Consider the following 22,796-nt stretch of genomic DNA (forward strand, 5'->3'; position numbering starts at 1 on the left):
TGTTTCAGCTTTATGGAAATAAGCCAAAATGAAAAGCCAAAAAGAAAGAAATAGCTACAAGCAGCACCTCCTATTGCTTCTTTGGAAATCTGGAAATTCAAGTCCCTCCTATCTAACCTCAGGCTTTTTTCTTAAAAGCTGCCAGCTGTCAATGAGTTCTAAGATTAAATCAAAGATTAAAAGGTATATTAGAGATGGTGGACTCCACACTAAACAGATGACACGTTGACACTCTGAGAAATTAAGTTAAAAATTGAATAATAGAGTCAAAATATGTGCTAGACTTCTCATTTCATATGCCAGCTTATAAAAAACAGAGATACAGTCTTTAACTTTTAGGTGCTCACAGTCTTAGACAAATGATAACATATATTTTTAAATGCACAGGCCACAAAGACCAGAACAAAAATATGAATTATAGCCCAGCAATTGTGCTCCTTGGTATCTATCCAAAGGAGCTGAAAACTATGTGCATACAAAAACCTGCACACAGGTATTTACAGTGGCTTTATTCATAATTCCCAAAACTTGGAAGTAATCCAAATGTAAATGGATAAACTGGTACATCCAGACAATGAGATATTATTTGGTGCTAAAAAGAAACGGGCTATTGGCCATAAAGACATGGAGGAACTTTAAATGGATATTACTAAGGGAAAGAAGCCAATCTGAAAAGGCTGTATGCTGTAGGAGTCAAACTCTATGACCTTCTGAAAAAGGCGAAACTATGGAGACAGTAAAAAGATCAGTGGCTGCCACGAGTTGGGGTGGTGAGAGAGAAAGGGATGAAGAGTTGGAGCAGAGGATTTTTAAGGCAGTTAACCTACTCTGTACAATACTCTAATGGTGGATACATGCCATTATACATTTGTCCAAAGTCACTGAATGTACACGAAGAGGGACCCCCTAATGTAAGTTGTGGACTCTGGGTGGTTATGATGTGTCAGCGCAGGCTCACCAACTGTAACAAGTGCCCCACTCCAGTGGGGGATGTTGCTAGTGGGGGAGGTCATGCATAGGGCGGAGGGTATACAGGAAATCTCTGTACCTTCCTCTCAATTTTCCGGTAAACCTAAAACTGCTCTAAAAAAATAAGGTCTTATAAAAAAAATCAATACAGCACTTGAATAAATAGTAAAACACTTACATTACATGAACCTCCACACCAGTATTGCAAAACAAAACAAGTAAAAAGCTACTCTTGCCAGTGTTCTGAATAAGAAAGTCGACAAAAAAAATAGTATACTGAAGAACAAAGAACAGTCTTCCTTCTTGCCAACAGTAGCCTTCTACAAGAAGCTTGAATATAATGAAGCTTTTTGTAACATTTTCCTCCTGAAGATACTGTATTTGACTTCTTTGATCTCTATAGCTTAAAGAAAAGGCATCTAATATTTTATCTTGTACTGATGAACTGCATAAATAGTTAGGTATTTCAATACTGGTCTAAGGCCTAAAAACGTCATCAACAAGCAGTTGCTGAATAATTATATGGTAGATGCTTTTCAGATGTGGCCCTTGACTCAAGAGCTTTAAGCGTGGAAAAATAAAATGGAAATACATAAGACATCATGGAGCACACGAGAGACTGCTGTTTGGTGCTAGACAGTTCACGCGAGTGACAATGCTATGAAAATTCTGCAGAGAAAACCCATGGGGCCTCTGCTGATGAGGGAAGTGCTTTGTCCCCCACATGTTCTTGTATATAGCTTTGAAAACCTCGGTCCTCTAGAAATTTCATAATTATCAAAGCAGCAATACAACTATTATATTTTATTCATTTGGTTCTCATCATTATTAGGCTATCTTTAGTATTTCATTAAGTATTTTACCCTCTTCTGGTTGTTCTTTTTTTTAAGATTGAGCACAAGCCATGAGACAGAGGGAGAGGGAGAAGAAGACTCCCTGCTGAGCAGGGAGCCCGATGCTGGGCTCAATCCCAGGACCCTGGGATCATGACCTGAGCCAAAGGCAGATGCTTAACCGACCAAGCCACTCAGGCACCCCTCTTCTGGTTGTTCTAATTCAATTCAGCTTAGAACGAGAGAGGGGAAGGAGAAGGTAGCAGGGAAGAAAGGAGGGAGGGGAAAATTTGGAAAGAATGAGACCAAGTTATTTGTCTGATCATGATTATCTATCTAGAAAATCAGAGAACCAAATTAAAACCTACTAGAACCTATCAGAGTTCAGCAAGATGGTCAGTTACAGAATAAAATAACAAAAATGTTATTGTAGTAATGAGCTAGAAGATATAAAATACATGCAAGACCTATTTAGAAAGAAACTACAAAAGCACATAAAACAGATTTAGCAGAAACACCACGTTTCTAGATGGGAATATTAAAAATTATAATTATAATGTCTAATACTTCAAAACTAATACATAAATAGAATAAAATCAGTCAAAACTTGAATGGGATTATCTTAGGGGAAGCTGACACATGAGTGATTCTAAAAATTCATGCGAAAGAATGTGTGTCTCAGGAACAGTGAACAGTGCAGTTAGAACACAATAGTTTGTAGACAGTAAAAAGAAAGAAAGTTTGAAGAACAGGCTGAGGCCAAAGCATGGAACGGCATGAAAGCCAGGTTAAAAAGTTTGGACTTAAGGCAGCAGTCTGAGTGGCATGATGCCACATAAGGATTTTAGAGTCAGAGACACATGAGTTATATTCCAGCTCAACGTTTACTAGCTTTGAGACCTTGGGCAAATTAAGTAACTTGGAGTCTCACATTCTCATCAGTAAAATAAAGACTGTAATTCTCATCTTGGAAGGCTGTTAAGATTACAAGGGCAACCTATATAAAGGCCAACAGTGGCCAACACACAGTTACTATTCCATCAGTAGCAGATGTGGTTATTAGACAATGAGTAACATGCTTTTGGGGATGGTTAACTTAATGCTGCAGTGACAGGAGGCACCTGAAGACGGACAGCAGCTAGGAAGCTACTGGCAAGCTCAAGATCAAGGGGTAATAGCAGAGAGGAAAGGCAATGAGCTGAAACTAGGATAAGAGCTGGTGCAGCATGGATGAAGAGGAGAGGGAGGAGGGAAGAAGAGAGGAAGAGAAGCAGGGAGGGAAGGATGGGCAGGTGGATGCATGGCTAGACAGACACAGAGAGGTAGAATAAACAGGAACTGTTAACTGATGGAACAGGACTGACAATGTTAGAGATAACTCAGTGTCCAGCATTAAATGTGGGACAGGGTAGATACACAAGAACTGTGCGCTGAAAGGACGAGAAGAAGGGAAGCAATAAAGCTTTCAATTCCAGGTGACTAGAAATGAGCACCACTGAAAGACACACAAGTATCAGGAAGGGCGCTGCTTTGGCAGAGAACATGATGGGTTCCAAGTGAGTCTCAAAAATAATGTAAAGAGAAATAAGCCTCTCTGAGGCCCAGGGACAGGCTGTTCTGCAGCCCAAGAAAAAGGCAAAATATAGCTGAGGTAGGGTGTTATTGTTATAAAATTTCTCTCTCTCTCAAATTTCTCTCTATAATGGATCTTCTACAAATTACAATGACCCCTACATAAAAAAAGAACAGTCAATTTTTAACGAATAAATCAATATTTCCTATATAGATGTCTATTCTATTTGAAGGGAATAAGCAGTGTGAGGGCTCAGGCTGGGTAATTTTTCTTTTATCTCCCACAGCATGAGGCGCAAAAAAAATGGCATGCAGCTTTTCGACCTGAATAAACATTAAAAATAGTTGAAACCTATAAATATTCATGTAGTACACTCACAAAAAATTGAAAACTGGAGGGAGAAAATCAAAGGAAGGCAAATGAAAATGATTATTGACTCAAAGGAGAAACATAAGAAATACGTTATAATACTTTGCAGTTATGTGATTCTATGACTATAATCAAATATATTAGCTTCATTTCGTAACTAAACCAACTATGGATTCAAATCAAAACCGTATGCCAGGCTCTAGTTTTAATCACAGAAAAGAATGAAAGAACTGGCAATTTCTTCCAAAAAGGTAATCTAACATTACCTCCTACTGTAAATAATGACCATAAGCCAAAATGATTCATTTCCATGTTTCACAACTTAGTTTACAAGTCAAGACTTCTCCCTACTTAAGCCTAATGTCAACACTCTCATCATTAAAGAGATATAGTCTTTGAAAATTAAATTTACATTACTAACCTGTCAATAGGATGTGCACAATTTTGCATTATTTTTTCCAAACGCTGTTGACAGGTTAATACTGAAATAAACACTCTCAATATTTACTGCTGATATTAGCCTGTCTTATTACAAGACTCTGAGCTATCCCAGGCCAAAATAAACTATGACCTAAGAGTCAGTAGAAGAAGTTTTCATCTGGGCTAAAGCCTTTATTTGTTGGTGCAAGATGCTAGTGCTCTTCCCGTCTCAGTCATGGAAGCCCATACAGACACGGGGGCCAGAAACTCAAAGCAGTTTGTAATGCTCAGCCCCCCACATGGAGAGCAGCTGGTCTGGAGAGTCCCCCAGTCCCGTGACAGGCTTTATGGGAATGAGAAATAAACTTCTGTTAAGCCACACACACACACACGCACGCGCGTGCGCGCGAAGACATTTTCATCAACTACATTCAGACTCATGGTTTTTGAGAATTTAGTTCCATTGTCATTGGTTCACTAACTAGTGTTTTCCTAAATGAACCACTGACATCTTGGAAATTAGTAATTATAATTAAAAAATTTTTTGATTCACGGGGTGCCTGGGTGGCTCAGTTAAGCATCTGACTCTTGGGACTCTTAATTTCAGCTCAGGTTGTGATCTCAGGGTCCTGGGATTGAGCCCCATGTCGGCTCCATGCTCAGTGGGAAGTCTGCTGGAGATTCTCCCTTTCCCTTTGCCCCTCCCCCTGCTCATGCATGCCATCTCTCTCAAATAAATAAATCTTTTAAAAAATTTTTTTGATTCACATTTCAAATGGCATCAAATTCTGACCCCAGAATAGTATAGAAACCATGACAGAAGAAACTGGTGTATATTTACAAATATTTTTAAATTTATTCAATAAATATCTATAGAAGCCCTAAAACCCTAAGGATATGAAAACTGTCAACATGAGAAGACTATAAGGAACTTACGGTCTAGTAGAGGGAGACATAAATGTAAGTTCAGTAAAGAAATATATTAGCTTCATTTAGTAATATATTTAGATTAAGGAATAAAATAAAATGCTGAACCTCTAGCAAAGCAGGACTCAAATCTGTCACAAAAATCATACAATCAAGCTAAGGCCAATCAGAACAGACACACAGACACAACACTAACCTTAAAATATTATTTAAAACATCAGAAGTAAGAGAAAAGTAAGTAGAAGCATCAAATTTAAAAAGTACAGATGAGTACTTAGCCAGCTCTATACTGTCCAGAAAGCAATACTCGAAGAAGAATATTTGTGGATTTGAGTCGCTACACGGACACTCAGTAGTTAACTATAAAACCTTCCAGTGTTTGCTTTGCTTGGTAACTCATGGGGATATGCACCCAAGAAATGAAAGTACAGCAGGATGGAAAGAGTACTGAGTTTAAAATTATAAGCCAGAAATCATGAGACTTCTAGATACCCTAGGCAAGTTATTTCATCTTCCAAAGGTCCCTTTCAGCTCAAAAGGTCTGTAATTTTAGTAATCATTAGTTAAAAGGAAATTTTACATTCAAACCATGTGGACACCACCTCTAGTCCCTCACCTAAGTAAAAATAGCCACTCCTTTTCCCCCAACTGCACTTCACACAGATTTCTATTATAGCATCCATCAAGGTATTTGTTTATCTAGCCTTTCTTCCCATAAAACTGATTATTACTGAGGGCGGGGGCCACACCTTATTTGTTATATTCTGGTACTAGCACAATGCCTGGCACAACATAGGCACTGAACTGGTGGGGAGGGAAGAATGGACCCGAGGAAGGGGGGAGGTGCAGGGAGAGGAAGAGACAGACAGAAATGAAGCGGGGGAGGAAGAGTAGGAGGAAAGGAAGGAAAAGAAGGAGAGAGGGAAATTCTCATTCCTGTGGGATGATTCATGTGGGCCTTGAAAAGTAATAAATGACTGCTTGTCATCTTTGGATATTTTCCCAGTTTCTGTCAAAAACAGTTCCACAATTACTCAGGCCTGCTATCTGCCAGTTTAGACAACAGTAACTTACTTTATCATTGTTAAGACTATTTTAAGAGTCAAACATCTCTATATGACTACCTTCGTTTTGAACCAGTATGCTAGTAACTTAAAAACACAGAAGACATATTAAATTCTTTTTAGAGGCCCCATAATACCTGGGTCTTTACCTTGTACATAAAAGATCCTTGATATTAAAGAGGACGAGAAAGTTATCATATAATTGCATTCTCTCAAAACTCCTTGATTTTGGTAACTGGATTGAAGTTATATAAGAGAATGTCCATGTTCTTAGGAAATATACATTTTAGTAGTTATGGGGGCTCCTGAGTGGCTCAGTTGGTTAAGCATCTGCTTTTGGTTCAGGTCATGATCCCAGGGTCCTGGGATCGAGCCCCGCACTGGGCTCCCTGCTCAGCACGAAGTCTGCTTCCCCTCTCCCTCTGCTTGTGCTGTCAAATTAATAAATAAAATCTTAAAAAAAAAAATTAGTAGTTATGGATAAAGGGGCATGAACCCCATAACATACTCTTGCATAATTAAGAAAAATACATAAATGATGCATGTATGAATGAATACATAGATGATATGGGGAGATAGAAGAAGAAAGAAAACGGAGCAAAATGTTAACAACTGTGAATCTGTATAATGGGTATATTATTTTTGTAACCTTTCTGTAAATTTGAAGTATCAAAATAAAATATTACCAAAAAAGTTAATTGCTGGGGGGCCTGGGTGGTTCAGTCGGTTAAGCGTCTGCCTTTGGCACAGGTCATCATCCGAGGGTCCTGGGATCGAATCCCACATTGGGCTCCCTGCTCAGTGGGGAGCCTGTTTCTCCCTCTCCCTCTGTGCCCCGCTTGTGCTTGCTCTCTCTCTCTAGTGCTCTCTCAAATAAATAAATAAAATCTTAAAAAAAAAGTTAACTGGGGCTCCTGGGTGGCTAAGTTCTTAAGCCTTCAGCTCAGGTCATGATCGAGCCCCGCATCAGGGGGTCCTGGGATCGAGCCCCGCATCGGGCTCCCTGCTCTGCGGGAAGCCTGCTTCTCCCTCTCCCACTCCCGCTGCTTGTGTTCCTGCTCTTGCTATCTCTCTCTGTCAAATAAATAAATATAATCTTTAAAAAAAAAGTTAATTGATCATAAATACATACACATATAGAGCAATAGTTAGGTAAAACCATATTATTAAAGGATACTCACATGGAATTGAACATTCCCATTAGGGCAGTAAAACAAAAGCCAATTGCAAACATGGATTTCATTCGGACCTATAAAGAGACCAACAAACTGTCATTTCACACTAAAAAAAAACCACTACTAAGGCACACCCAAAAATTTCGGTTTCACGTCATGTTTAAAAGACACTTCCCATAGCAACCAGCTGTTTATTGACTAATCCACCCTCCACCTCCAAGCCCTTCTCCTTGCCCCCTTCTGATGAATAGTATTGGGGTGGCCATGTGACCCAGTTCTGGCCAGTGAGCTACAAGTACTGAACGGGACTTTTAAAAGGGACAAAGCTGGCCAGTATCCCTTTAGGCCTTTTGCCCATTCTTCTTGCCTGGAATGAAGAACATAATGCCTGAAGATAAAGGATAAAATGCCATCAAATAACCAAATAACCATAATCTATGGCTAACCTAAGTCCTTAATAACATTACTGAGCTGCTACACCAGGTCAGGACTACCAACCTCTGGACTTCTTGAACAAGTTAAAAAAATCTTTATCTCTTTAAATCATTGCTAGTTAGGTATTCTGTTACTTGCAGTTAACTTCTTACTTAATTACATTAAGTGGTAAAAGTATAAATAAACAAAAGATCATATAGATATAAGATTAACAATCGTTATCTCTGGATGACAGTTCTTTTTTTTTTTTTTTTTTAAGATTTTATTTTTAAGTAATTTCTACACCCAACATGGGGCTCAAACTCATGACCCTAAGATCAAGAGTCGCATGCTCTTCTGACTGAGCTAACCTGGGGCCCTGGATGACAGGTTTATCAGCAATTTTTCTCTCTTCTTTCTGTAGTTCCCAAATCTGGTCTTATAAACACTTAATAACTATGCAACAGAAAAGCTATTTTCAAAAAGATGCCCTTCTAAATTACAGCTTTACTCAATAAAATTGCAAGAAACAGAAGATGGTATAGCAAAGGTCTCTCCGAAAGCAAAGACAACTGTTGCACAGTTCAGATGTCCTGTGTTAAACATACAGAAATTAAATAGAAAAATTAGTCAAGCTATATAATTAGCCTACCTACGCCTTAGAAAAACTCTTGAACAAGCTCTACTCTTTAAAAATGATGAGTAAATGGGTAATAAAATCATTTTTCTTTACACTTTATGGTATGCCTGACATGCAGAACAAAAAGCCTCTTAAAGAACAAAGGCAACAGTAAAGGCCATCTATAATGCTCCAACTCAGATGCTGGTGTGACACAGGTCACCAGAAAACCAAAGATTCAGCAATGACATGAGAAAAAAAGAAAACAAACGACTTCATTTGAAACAGAAGGGCACAGCTAATCAAGAACTGTGTGAAAGGGACAGATTATGACCTCCGAGACAGCCCAAAAGAGCTTCTCTTATTACTGAAATGACGTTTAAGCCCAGAAGCATATTTTCAGTTCCATCTGGTCCAGGAACACCCATGACATGATTGGGTGAATTTCTGAAAAGGTAAGTATGTATTTAATGCAAATCAGAGTCTTATGCTATAAAACATTGTGTGGTTTACCACAATATTATACTTCAGACTCGTACCATGGATAGGTCTCTGTTGTTATTTTTCAGTTTCTCTTCTTGCCTCTCTGAAAAGAATGAACAAACTGGTTAATATACATAACGCTGAGCACAAAGCAGATGTTAAACTGTCACTAGTGACTATAAAAGCATTTGTCTCAGTGTCACTTAATAATAAGGTGAGCTGAGTACCTGTGATATTGTATACTTTATATTAGAAAATTCGAATGCAGCAGGGCACCAAAATATTTCAATTTAAATAAAAATCTTTAAAGATTAATTAAAAATTACCTCTGGTATTAAGTGTCTTAACTCTGTACATTAAGATATACTTTTATACTACACTGATGGAAAGTGTAAACATAATGATTGTACTTAGGTTTCAAATATGAGTTACTCATCTCTTATGGTTTTCCCCCTCTTTCAGTTTCTTCAAGAGAGCAGAGTCTAAAAGTAAAAGCCAATCAAGACAAATTTAAAATTCAGGTTCTGGGGTGCCTGGGTGGCTCAGTCATTAAGCGTCTGCCTTGGGCTCAGGTCATGATCCCAGGGTCCTGGGATCAAGCCCCGCATTGGGCTCCCTGCTCCACGGGAGGCCTGCTTCTCCCTCTCCCACTCCCCCCGGCTTATGTTCCCTCTCTCGCCGTGTCTCTCTCTGTCAAATAAATAAATAAAATATTTTTAAAAAATAAATAAATAAATAATTCAGGTTCTTTCATATTACAGACTAATTACTCTAAAAATAAGCATAGTTTTCTAGGTGAGTCTCTTAGAAAGCCAGAAAATTTCACATGTATTTTAAGAAAGTTGTTATATACACACAACCCAAACCGCTTAACGAAGTCTCAACTGTATATTAATGCCCTTATTTGCTGTATTCCATCAATATAAGGGATTTCATTGTTTCCAGGAAGAAACTGAGGTCTTGCGAAGGGGAAGTGACTTGGTAGAGACGCTGTGAGCACTCTGTGGCAAAGCCAGGACTAAAGTTCAAGTTTCCCAACTCCCAAGCCAATAATCTCTATGTACAGTATGCTACTGCTCTCTCTGATCAGGTATCACCAGGATTAATTTATTCAACAAATACTTACTGATTATCTACTATATGCCAGGCACTTTTCTGAGTACTGGGGATACACGAATGAATAAAACACACAAAAATCCCCACCCTCATAGGAAGATTACAAAATAAAAATATATCCTCTAAAATAAAAAAAAAATACACCATTAGAATGAACTGGTGTGAGAGCAAGTAAATTTGAGCAGGTGAAGGAAAGGAGGAACAGAAAGAGGCCTACAGGAAGGCTGGCTTGCAGACTGAACTGTAGTTTTTATTTATTTATTTATTTTTAAAAGATTTTATCTATTTATTTGACAGAGAGAGAGAGAGCACAAGTAGGCAGAGAGGAAGGCAGAGGGAGAGGGAGAAGCAGGCTCCCCGCTGAGCAGGGAGCCCGACGCGGGGCCCGATCCCAGGACCCGATCCCAGGACTCTGGGATCATGACCTGAGCCGAAGGCAGCCGCTTAACCAACTCAGCCACCCAGGCGCCCCTGAACTGTAGTTTTTAAACAGTACATAGCGGGATGAAGACATGATCCCTTGCCCTGAACTGCTCCTATCCAGTTTGCTCTCCCTGGAAGGGAAGGATATGGGCAGGAGAGAGTGGGATGCTGGAGATTTGTGGAACAAAATGAACAAAAAGGAATGGAGCTAAGGTCTATCTCGGGGATGGGAGCTGCTTTGCTATCTGGGCAGTCCTCTTACAATGTAACAAGATGTTTTTAAATTGGGGGGTTGAGGATTGGGGTATGAGATGATGAGAAGGCAAACAGGGATAAAATAACTAGAGAGGGAAGGAACTACCACTACAAAATAAAAAGAAAGGTACAGGACATCACTTATGCTAGAAGCCATGGCATATCCCTGACTCCCTCCTTTGTCATCCAATCAAACACCACATTCTATTAATTATGCCTCATAAATATTTTTTTAATTAAAGATGTATTTATTTGAGAGAGAGAGAGAGAGAGCATGCACGCTCTGGGGGGGACAGGGGGCGGGTGAGAGGGAGAGGGAATCTCAAGCAGACTCCCTGCTGAGCAGGGAGCCTGAGGCGGGGCTCAATCCCGGGACTCAGAGATCATGACCTGAGCCAAAACCAAGAGTCGCTTAACTGACCGAGCCCCCCAGGCACCCCACATACCTCATAAATATTTATGAAACCCTCACCTCCTCACTACCATGTCCTTAGGATTTCTAACCCTGTATTACTTCAAGTCTCCTAGCATCTCAGTGTCTCCAAACTTGCTCCCTCACATTCATCTCCCACATAGCTGCCCGTCAGATCTACCTAAAATGTAAAGCTGACCAAAATTATGATACTCCCCAGCTTAAAATTCTGGCATGGCCTTTCATCCCTATAAGGTCATGTTCCAGTATCACCTGCAAGTCTGATGTCTGTCCTTGCAGCCTCATTTCCAATCCCTCATATGAACTGTTAGGTTCCTGCAATACCAAACAAGTGTAAGCTGCTCTCTATGTGAAGCTTTTCTCTAGATCCAGTGTCTTTGTTCATGAAGTCCTTTCTACTTGGGTGACCAACTGTCCCAGTTTTCTCAGGACTGTTCCGGTTTTAGCTCTAAAAACCACATATCCCAAGAAACTCCTCAGTCTCGACCAACTGGGATTTCTACCTAGAATGTTTTACCCTGTCCCTATCCAAACCTTCCTGGCTAGCTAGTACTCAACTTTAAGCCTCAGCTCTCTGTCACCTCCTTTTCAATAATGTTCCATAGAGCTTTCTGTAATTATGAAGATATTCTGTATCTGTGCTGTCAATAAAGTAGTCACTAATTACATGTGGCTCCTGAGCAAATGAAATGTGACCAGTGTGACTGAGGAACTAAAATTTTAACTTCATTTAACTTTAATTAATTAATTAATTAATTTATTTTTAAAGATTTTTAATTATTTTAGAGAGAGAGAGAATGAAGAGAAAGAGCATGAGAGGGGGTAGGGTGAGAGGGAGAAGCAGACTCCCTGCTGAGCAGGGAGCCTGATGCGGGACTCGATCCCGGGACTCCAGGATCATGACCTGAGCCGAAGGCAGTCGCTTAATGACTGAGCCACCCAGGCGCCCTAACTTTGATTATTTAAAAAGCCAAATGTAGCTAATGACTGCTGTACTAGACACTAGAAGTCCTTTCTTTATGCTTCCAGAATATTTCATGCACATCTTTATCATTATACTGAGTTTGTACATTCTCTTATAATGATCTATTTACATACCTATCAACCGAACTAGATGAAAGGTTCCTGGAGAACAAGAAATCTCTGTCTTCTTTATCTCTCCATCCTCAGTAACTGTCATGTAGTTAGCTGCTCAACATTGTAGAATGTGCTCAATATTGTTTCATGAATGATTCAGCAATATAATAAAACCTGATCTGAAGATACAGCATACCAAAAATCCTTTTCTAGGGAAAGTAGTCCTTTTTGGGGGGAGGGGTAAGTCCTTTATGATGAAGCTAATAGCTTGAATAGACAGAAGAAGCACAAAGAGCCTAAAAGTTGACAGCAAACTGAGGTGACAGTTTTTCTGAAGCTAAGTCCACACAGAAACAGTAACCGTAAATAGACAGTGTGTTTACACGGCTTAATAATACAGCAGCACAGGATTATGCTATTGTTACTAAATACCTACCATACACAAAGTTGTTTTAGTCGGTTTCAAATAATTCAAAAATAAGTTAATATTCACTTGGTTCTGGAGGAGGTGAAAGATACAAATATCTTCGATGTTTGCTTTCCCTCCTACCTATCTCTGATAAATTCATGGCACAGCACTATCAGCTACACAAGATTTAGTTGGATGGGAGAGCAGCAGTAGCTAAGACTAATTCTCAGCACAGGGATTTTATTCATGGACAGCTAACAGCTGATTATGTCTGAGGCTACCTTATATACTCTCGTGACTCCACTCTTCACTAGGGACCATTCCCAACAGACTAGAACAAAAAAGATAGTATATAAAAAGGTAAAGTTGATTTTAAAAAGGATGCCTCTGTAGAGAAAAGGGACAAAAAGAAGAAATGGTATAAAGAAACAACAAACTAAATATATTTAACAGGGAAACACTATACATGCAAAATTTCATCTGAAATGAACCTTATCTGTTTGTGGGTAGGAAATGCTAAGATGCCTCAAGAAGCACAAACATTATAAAAACAAGGAAGTTAATATTCAAATGTCCAGGACAATATAACAGTCTTCAGAAATCCAAAAATGCCCATTTGAGAAAGAGCAAATCCGATCTAACAGAAATGTTACCAGTAGGGAAACAATTTCAGGTACTCCCCAAGTTATGAACAATAAACTTCTAAATATCCCCATTAAGCCATATTTAGCTTTATATACCTCTCCTTCTTCCACTAACCCCCCAAAACTGATGATACCTTTAAATGGTTGCTAGGGAAATACCTGATCTAAAGTCCATTTTCATTTTTCTCCTCTCCCCACTCCGTTAATCGCATCTCAGATGCTCATATTCATATCCTCTCTCCCCCCACACATGTTCTTTTAACGGCTCTTTTTTTTTTCTTTCAACTCTTAGAAAATCATTAAACTCCTTCTCTCTTTCTTTTCTATTATGACTACCAAACCTTGACTCTAATAACTGCTGGGCAAAGATTTGTTTGTTATTCATTCTCATTATTTTAAAATATAAGATTCAAGGGCGCCTGGGTGGCTCAGTCGTTAAGCGTCTGCCTTCGGCTCAGGTCATGGTCCCAGGGTCCTGGAATCAAGCCCTGCATCCGGCTCCCTGCTCAGCGGGAAGCCTGCTTCTCCCTCTCCCACTCCCCCCTGCTTGTGTTCCCTCTCTAGCTGTGTCTCTCTCTGTCAAATAAATAAATAAAATCTTTAAATATATATATATAAGATTCAAGTTTTGCAAGGATATTCTATTAGACACAATAAGAAGTGAAGAGTTTAAGTCCTTTTAAAGTACTTAAAACACCCTTTTATTTTTAAAGTTTGTAGCTCTTATATCCTGATTAAACTCTACTTTTCTGGGGCGCCTAGGTGGCTCAGTCAGTTAAGCTCAGGTCATGATCCCAGGGTTCTGGGATCGAGCCCCACATAGGAGCCTGCTTCTTCTGCTTCCACCTCCACTTCCCCTGCTTGTGCTCTCTCTCCGTTGAATGAATAAATGAATGAATGAATCCACTTTTCTTTAAGCCTCAACGGTTTAAATGAATTTTAAAATGTCATTTCACATTCAATTTTGCTTTTAGTTGCCAATATTACCAAAACAAAAACAAAACAAAAGCAATTATTCCTAAGAATAAATAAAGTTTTTATGTTCCATTCTGGGTTAGATAAGTTTATGAAGACTGGCCTCTCAATACAACCATGTAATCCATGGTTTATATAAGAATAACCCAAGTTCTAATAAACCATTTTGAAAAAAATACCTTTTTTTAAGAGGTATTCAAATAAGTCTCAATTTTAATAAGACCCTCTACACACATTTGCTACTGAAAACTGAAATAGCACATCAAAAAAATTTTATTACGATTGCTGAAAACCGGAAAATCTAGTGTAAGCACCCTGCCCTTATTATGCTCTAACCAAATCACCCAATGCTTTCTGTGTATTCCTTCTACACAAGTTACTTGGCTTCCAATTTTTGATGTTAGGTTTTATCTTAATGACTTCAGGCCTCTCAAACACACAAGCAACACTCAAAACCTATTAGTACTTCCTTAGGTCAAATCAAAAAGAAGTATACTGAAGTCATTTAAATGCAAACTATAGGATTCCTCACAAATTACTGGTATCAAGGTAGAAAAGATACACAAAAGCCAGACCTTGTATCACAGATTATCAAAATATTATACAGTTTGCCTTAACACAGAGCAGCTTTCCCAAGATGCCACAAAATGATCCTAAAATTACTACCAAGAAGAAACAGTATAAGAATAAAGTTTATGTTTACATTGGCTCCATGTCATAATTATTCTCCATGCTGGTATCCTCAGAAAGATCTTTATGATACAGGCAATAATGACAGCTACATCTAAATCTTTCCACTCTTGATTTACCCTCAATTTCCTTCTGCTGTAGATCTTTCTGAAGCTTGGACAGCTGATCGAAGTAGCGCTGGTACCGAATCACTCATATCATCCTTTCCATCCTTTCTTTCCGAGCAGTTAACAAAGTCCTTACTCCACCCCTCCTGCTGCTGAGGATGTGGCCAACGAGCCCCTGTGCTTTCTTCTCTTTGTCCTGCTGTTAGGATGGATATTCTGGTAGAGGGGAAGGGAGTTTGATACTAGGGTCAAGAGTCAATTTACTAAGGTTCTTTATTAATACTTCAGAGATAATTTGAGAGGCAGCTGAGCCTTCCTGGGAATTCTCTTCACTGGGCATCTGAGATGATCCCAGGGCCCAGGTTGGGTAAAGCTGCTTTGGCAAATCCATTGAAAGCCTAGTCACAAACCGAAGCTCCTCCGAGATCTTTGGGTTCCAGTGGGAGGTGGTGCTCAAGACTCAACTTGCTACGAAGTAGCCTGGAAAGAACGTTATAGCCCAGGAGTGAGAAAAACCCAAACTCCAACCAAGCATGGTGTGGCAAGTGAAAGAAGAAAACCAAAAAAGTAATTTTTTTAAAAGAAGCTGCTTTCCTACTGGGTATTTACCCCAAAGACACAAATGTAATGTGATCTGAAGGGGTACGTGCACCCCAATGTTTATAGCAGCAATGTCCACAACAGCCAAACTATGAAAAGAGCCAAGATGTCCATCAACAGATGAATGGATAAAGATGTGGTATATATATACAATGGAATATTATGCGGCCATCAAAACCCCGAAATCTTGCCATTTCCAACGATGTGGATGGAACTAGAGGGTATTACGCTAAGCGAAATAAGTCAATCAGAGAAAGACAACGATCATATGATCTCACTGATATGAGGAATTTGAGAAACAAGACAAGAGGATCATAGGGGAAGGGAGGAAAAAAATGAAAAAAGATGAAACCAGAGAGACAAACCCTAAGAGACTCTTAATCTCAGGAAACAAATTGAGGGTTGCTAGAGTGGTGGGGGGTGGGAGGGATGGGGTGGCTGGGTGATGGGCACTGGGGAGGGTATGTGCTATGGTGAGCGCTGTGAATTGTGTAAGACTGATGAATCACAGACCTGTACCTCTGAAACAAATAATATATGTTAAAAAAAAAAAAAGAAGATAGTAGAAAAGGAAAAATGAAGGGGGGGAATCGGAGGGGGAGACGAACCATGAGAGACTATGGACTCTGAGAAACAAACTGAGGGTTTTAGAGGGGAAGGGGGTGGGGGGATAGGTTAGCCCGGTGGTGGGTATTAAGGAGGGAGCGTATTGCATGGAGCACTGGGTGTTATACGCAAAGAATGAATCATGGAACACTACATCAAAAACTAATGATGTAATGTATGGTGACTACCATAACATAATAAAATTAAATTAAAAAAAAGTATTACAGAATTCGTGCATTATCAATAGCTAATAAACATACAACTGCTATTATGTAAAAAAGAAGCTGCTTTCCCCTTAAAAAGAAATTGTGTTTCCCCAGGGGAATAATTCTTAAAAACATCACATTAGCAGGTAAAATAAACGCAAGCAATTTATTTTGAAATGATAATGTGAATTGTTTATTAGCAGGAACCTTAGGATTTAACACAGGGGAAAATCATGCCTCAATCCCTCCATTTGACAGGAATTTTATACACCCTCCTACTACTGAATTTTGGGAATACAACCTCTAAGAAAGCTGAGGAAACTTCATGGAGAGAAGAAACTAGAAATATGAAGAAGCTACATTTATGTTTTAGAATGACTTGTTATCCCAGATGACAGGCAAAAGGAAAATTTTAAATTCTAAAAGGAAATACTCTAATTAAAAGGAAGCTATATTTCTTGCAGCTATGGGAATCAACTAGTACCAATGATGACATCTATTCTGACCACAGAATGAACAGACATTAAGCCAATCTATTATACATTTTTACTTGACAGCATCAGGTTGTGTACAACAAGGTAACATAATTTATTTAAGAAAGGAACACTTCATCATTTACCTTAGTCAATAACCAGTGTCTTTTTTCTGTCAAAGAATGGAAATCAATATAGGAGGCAACTGGGTGGTCAGATCCAACCAACAGTTTTGAGAGGAGAACATTCTCAAATAAGGAAGAGATGATCAAAATAGCAGGTCCCACTCTATAGATTAAAAGAATTAGGTATCCCATGGCAGTTCTACATTCTGAGTTATCTTGAATGGAAAACCAATTAATATAATCTTGAAATTTCATGTAGATTTGGTAATGGAGAGGAAACAAAATTTAAACTAAATGCCTGAGGCAGTCTTCTTTTATGGAAAATCCAAATAGTATAGATAAAGGCCTAGAATGAATATATAAATTCAGGGCCCAAAATAAATTAAATTTCAAAAATTTCCTCCCATATCTCCAAGTCACTAAGAAAAGAGATACCCACCCCAACTCACTCAAGCTTCGGAATGCCTACCCTCCCTTCCCCAGCCATCTTCTGGGGCTATCTGCCTCCTACCATAGTCTTTGTTGAGGGTCAGCCATTCAAAGATTCCTATCACCCCTGCCCTGCCACTACTGACCTAAAAGGCAGCCAATCCATATGCCTTCTCGTGACCTATGGTGTAAAGAGATGAGCTGAGCCAACCAGATTGCTTCTCTCAGAAATTTAAACCAGAAAATCTTGGAATAGTAAATCAACTGTGGGAGCAGAAACAGAAAAATTACAATATAGCACTGGCTCTCAAACTTTAGTTTGTCTAAGAATGTCTGGGAAGCTTGTTAAAATAGCAGACTCCTGGGTCCCACATCCAGCGATTCTGATTCAGTAGTCTGGGAGGAAGATTCAGAACCTTTCACTCTTAATATCTCAAGCAACACTGATGTTGGGGGTCTACAGAGCACATTATGAGTAATACTGACATAGGAAGAATCCTAGGATACAAGCAAAAGTTAGGTGTAGGCAAAACCTAAATGCTAGAAAAACACTATAGAGAAAGTGGGGGAAGTTGAACAACAAAAAGAGAGAGAAGTATATATTAATAGTGCAGCCCCAGGGGCGCCTGGGTGGCTCAGTTGGTTAAGCATCTGACTCTTGATTTCAGCTCAGGTCATGATCTCAGGGTTGTGAGACTGAACTCCACATCAGGCTCCATGCTAGGCATGAAGACTGCTTTAAGATTCCCTCTCCCTCTCCCTCTGCCCCTCCACCACCTCTCCCCCTCTCTAAAAAATAATTAATTAGTAGTGCAGCCTTAAAGATATTGGAGTCCACTGTCTCACTTCATCTCAGGGCTTGCTCTGCCTACCAGACTGGCTTTAACACAGTTGCTGCCTTCCTGTAACCAGTTACTTCAGTGTTCCCTGAGTTTTGGATCCCATATATTCTGAAAATAAACCCCTTATTACTTGAGGTAACTTGTATGTAGCCAAAGAGCTAAATAAAATTCATATATCAAAGTAAATTTGTTTCCCTTCTGTGAGAGGGAAATGTAAAACAGCGAAAACATCTGCACCTGAAATTAAGAATGGGGAACCCAGGGGTGCCTGGGTAGTTCAGCCAGTTAAGTGCTGCATCAGCCTCCCTGCTCAGTGGGGAACCTGCTTCTCCCTCTATCTCTGCCCCTCCCCCCCACGCTCACTCTCTCAGATAAAAATAGATAAAATCTTAAAAAAAAAAAAAAAAAAAAGAATGGGGAACCTAAGGGGCACCCTGGTGGCTCAGTCGGGTAAGCGTCTGACTCGATTTCAGCTCAGGTCATTATGTCAGGGTCCTGAGATCGAGCCCCACGATGACAGGTTCTGAGCTCACGGGGTGTCTGCTTGAGATTCTCTCTCTCTCTCCCTCTGCCCCTCCCCCCGTGAGCGCATGCTCTCTCTCTCTCTCAAATAATAAATAAATCTTAAAAAAAAAATCTTTAGTTCAAATTTAAGACATTTCAGCTTCAAATTCATGGTTCTACCTAAGACCATCATCAAAGAGCTTCACCTAGTAAAATCAGTGGCATTCTGCTTCTCTTAAACCCTACCATTGCGCTGTGCACTCCCCTCGTACTGAAAACTTCCTTTTTTCAGTGCAGCGGGGTCACTTTCCATAGTTCCCCCCGCAACTACTGTCTATATTCTTGTAAAGAAGCTCAAGTGGGGACCTGAAGAAAGGGAAAGTAAGGGTTGCATAATAACAAAACTGTAGATAGAGTCATTTCACAGAAATACATTGAATTGGTCATGGAAAGTTGCTAGAGATGAACAGCAAATCTGACTCTATACTCATTAGCAACTAGTTCAAAGGGGGAAAAAACCCATCGGTTCAAGCAAAGTCCACAAAATAAAAGTAGGGGGTGCCTGGGTGCCTCAGTTGTTAAGCGTCTGCCTTCGGCTCAGGTCATGGTGGGATCAAGCCCCACATCGTGCTACCTGCTCTGTGGGAAGCCTGCTTCTCCCTCTCCCACTCCCCCTGCTTGTGTTCCCTCTCTCGCTGTCTCTCTCTCTCTGTCAAATAAATAAATAAATAAAATCTTAAAAAAAATAAATAAAAGTAAATCAATTATTTATGAGAATCACTGCTTTTCTTTTTTTTTTAAGATTTTACTATTTTTAAGTAATCTCTATACCCAACATGGGGCTCAAACTTACAACCCCAAGATCAAGGGGGTGCACACTCTACCAACTGAGCCAGCCAGGCGCCCCTAACACTGTTTTTCTTGACATTGAAAACTAATAGAAAGTTTCCATAACTGCTCATCAAGAGAACATCGTGATGTTGTAAATAATGTTCTCAAACGTATTTCACAGTAGTATTACAATAAATTCTATCTGGCTGGGTTTTTCACCACATGCCTAATAGTACAAATGTGAAGGTGAAATAGAGTAGAAGTAATTTTAGGGAGTGTATCCCATGTTCAGGTAATTTACATTTTAGACAGTTTGTGTTGTCAGTTTAAGGGCAGAGAGCAATCTGCCTTCCATTTTTATATCTTTCCTATCCTTTACAGTAAAGCAACTTGAAAGAATGATCCATGTTCAATGCCTTCACTTCCTCACCACGCATTATCTCCTCACCTAGACAATCTGGCTTCTGTCCCCCATCACGCCAATGAAATCATTCTTGCTACTCTCGTTTTGCCTCTTAAGACAATTAACACCTTGGACCCTCTCTGTCCCCTGAAACCCTCCCCACAGCTACGACAAACCCTTTCCAACTTCTCTGGCAATACTTTTGCTGAGCTCCACCTCTGTTCCCTGTTTCCTCAAGACTCTCTCCATCCTCAGCCCTTTCCTTGTCTTACTTTGCATGGTCTCCCCGTATATGAACTCACCATGTGTGAATTCAATTACTACTTACAAGCATAGGATTCTAAAGTCTGTTTATAGCCTTTATCCCTCTATGATAGCTCCCTTCCCCATCCCAATTTGTTACTCCTCCAACATTTCCTCTCCAAATCAGAAATCTGGACTTCTTTGTAGACTCATCCCTCTCTCCACATGCTACATCTAAACAGTCATCAAGTCCTGTTATTCCTACTTCTCTAGATCGGTTGAATCTCTACCTTCTATTCCATTACCACTGCCTGTACCTAAGTTCAGGTTCTTGCCATTTTTGCACCTGAGTTACTTAAAAAGCCTCATGACTTCCTGCCTCCAAAATTATCCCCTCTCTCATTTATCTCCAAACTACTGCCAGAGTTGTCCTCCTTAAAAGGAAGAACACTCCCTGCTTTTATTTATTTATTTCACAGAGAGAGAGAGAGAGAGAGAGAGCGAGAGAGGGAACACAAGCAGGGGGAGTGGGAAAGGGAGAAGCAGGGAGCCGAGCAGGGAGCCCAATGCGGGGCTCGATCCCAGGACCCTGGGATCATGACCTGAGCCGAAGGCAGACGCTTAGCGACTGAACCACCCAGGCGCCCCATAAATAAAATCTTAAAAAAAAAAATCTGATGTCAATCCTCTGCTTACGTCCTTTAATGGTTATGGAAAGATGGAAAGCCTTCTGGATACAAGTTAATCTCATTACCTTAGTTTAATTTATAAAGATCTTTATGAACAGGCTCTACTTATTTCTCTAGCCTCATCTGTCTATACTTTATACATACCTTCTTTTGTTTGTTATACTAAACTATAGTTCCAGGTATACACCTTGCTATTTGATCCCCCCATAGTTTTGTATATGCCTGTCCTGCCTAGAATGTATAGCGCTTAAAATTGGATGCTAAAGTTACAAACGACCAGAGCCAAACCCCTTCTCTACCACTAACTTAATCCCATCTATCACTGAATGACTGACTGAGGGCAAATTACTTAATTCAATCTTCATTTTTCTCATCTATAAAAATGAAGTAACACTCTTCACTACTACATACAATTAATTGTTCAGAGAATTCTAAAACATGTATAAAGTGTTTACCTCAGCGTGTTGCATATGGCAAGTGCTCAATAAATTTTGACCACTATTTTATTTATTTATATTTTTATTTAAGTAATTCACACTAAATCTTCAAGATTCAATATTATCTCTTCAAGAAAACCTAATCCCCTAGTTTGGTTTAGAAATCCTTTCTCTTTACTTTTTTAACACTCAGAATATATTTCTATGAACGCACTTACTATACTGCACTGGTCTGTTTTCCCTCTCTAGACAGACTTCCTAATAGAATTTTTTCTACTTTGTTTCTCTATGACCCACCAGAGCAACTGACACAGAGTAGACATACGATAGCATCCTGCCACAGAACTAAATGAGTAGGCCATTTAGAAAACATTGGAAACACTAAATTCAAAAGCTTTAATCAGAACAGGATAGTGGCATAGTCCAGCCTGGTAGAATTCTCTTCTAGGATATAATGGCAGTGACGTACGTAGAGACATAGTTTCTGAACAAAACACACAGTTTCACAGTTTTTTTTTCCTAATCTCAGAATCAGGAAGCATCATAAAATATAAATATAAATCATATCTAATCATTTATAAATTGTCTTTTTGGAACAGAATTACATTCTGTAATTAAGCTCTAAATTACACTGAAAAACCAAAAACATGTCATTCCTTTTCAGACCAGATAAAAATTACTCAGCTGTAAATTTCCTACCCCCTGGTGGATTTACATCACCAGTCAATTCTCCATAAGGAAGTCATGGCAACAATACAAGTAACTCAGCCTTAACTGGAAATAATCAACTCAGATATGAAAAAAAAATACACTTTTACAAACTGTGCCAAGAACCCTCAGCCAAATTCAAAAGCCACAACTGTCAGCATCATTTTACTAAAACTAAAATTTCAAAAGCTAAGAGCAAACAGCAACAACTGCTTGACTGTACCCTACAAAATGGACAAGAGAGAATCAAGTAAGATATGTATGCAAGTGCTCTGTAAACCACAAAATTATACAAACATGAGTTACTACTGTTAACAACTTTATTATATTTTCATCACCTAAGAATTTATTTTTTCCAATTTTAAACTTTCCAAATTTCCAAAATTTGTTTTTCTGAATTTTGTGTATACCAATAATTTATCTTACCTATTTTCTTTTTTTGTTGTCGACCAGCTGACTCTGTTATTGTTTCCTTCTTCTTTTCCACTGTAAACAACACAGTAACAGTAAAAATTAATTATGCATTATACTAAAGAAATGAAGGATGCTTTATCACAGCTGAACCAATGAGAGAAGCTCACAAAAAAGTTACACACTGCCTTTCATTATGGTCCTGAGCAAGTCAACCGATCTGCTCCCACAGCTGCTGACAGAAGGCAGACACAACAATCTAAGACTAAGACAACAACACTGGAAGCATCAAACACCCGTAAAGGATTGCATAA

At 39.2% G+C, this 22,796-nt stretch overlaps 1 protein-coding gene and 1 pseudogene across 3 annotated transcripts in view; both read right to left on the reverse strand.

Annotated features, from left to right (window-relative positions):
- TMCO1 (transmembrane and coiled-coil domains 1) overlaps nucleotides 1-22,796 on the reverse strand; it is a 51,997-nt gene that overhangs the window by 23,612 nt on the left and 5,589 nt on the right. For all 3 annotated transcript variants that reach the window (XM_027613944.1, XM_027613945.2, XM_027613943.2), the window contains exons 3-5: nucleotides 22,498-22,557; nucleotides 8,903-8,949; nucleotides 7,337-7,404 (exon numbers count right to left, since the gene is read on the reverse strand). In XM_027613944.1, coding sequence (XP_027469745.1) covers nucleotides 7,337-7,404; nucleotides 8,903-8,949; nucleotides 22,498-22,557 — 175 coding nt within the window. The remainder of the gene's footprint in view (nucleotides 1-7,336; nucleotides 7,405-8,902; nucleotides 8,950-22,497; nucleotides 22,558-22,796) is intronic.
- On the reverse strand, nucleotides 14,878-15,366 carry LOC113933627 (annotated as a pseudogene).

Source organism: Zalophus californianus, chromosome 10, assembly GCF_009762305.2.
Source record: "Zalophus californianus isolate mZalCal1 chromosome 10, mZalCal1.pri.v2, whole genome shotgun sequence".
NCBI lineage: Eukaryota > Metazoa > Chordata > Mammalia > Carnivora > Otariidae > Zalophus > Zalophus californianus.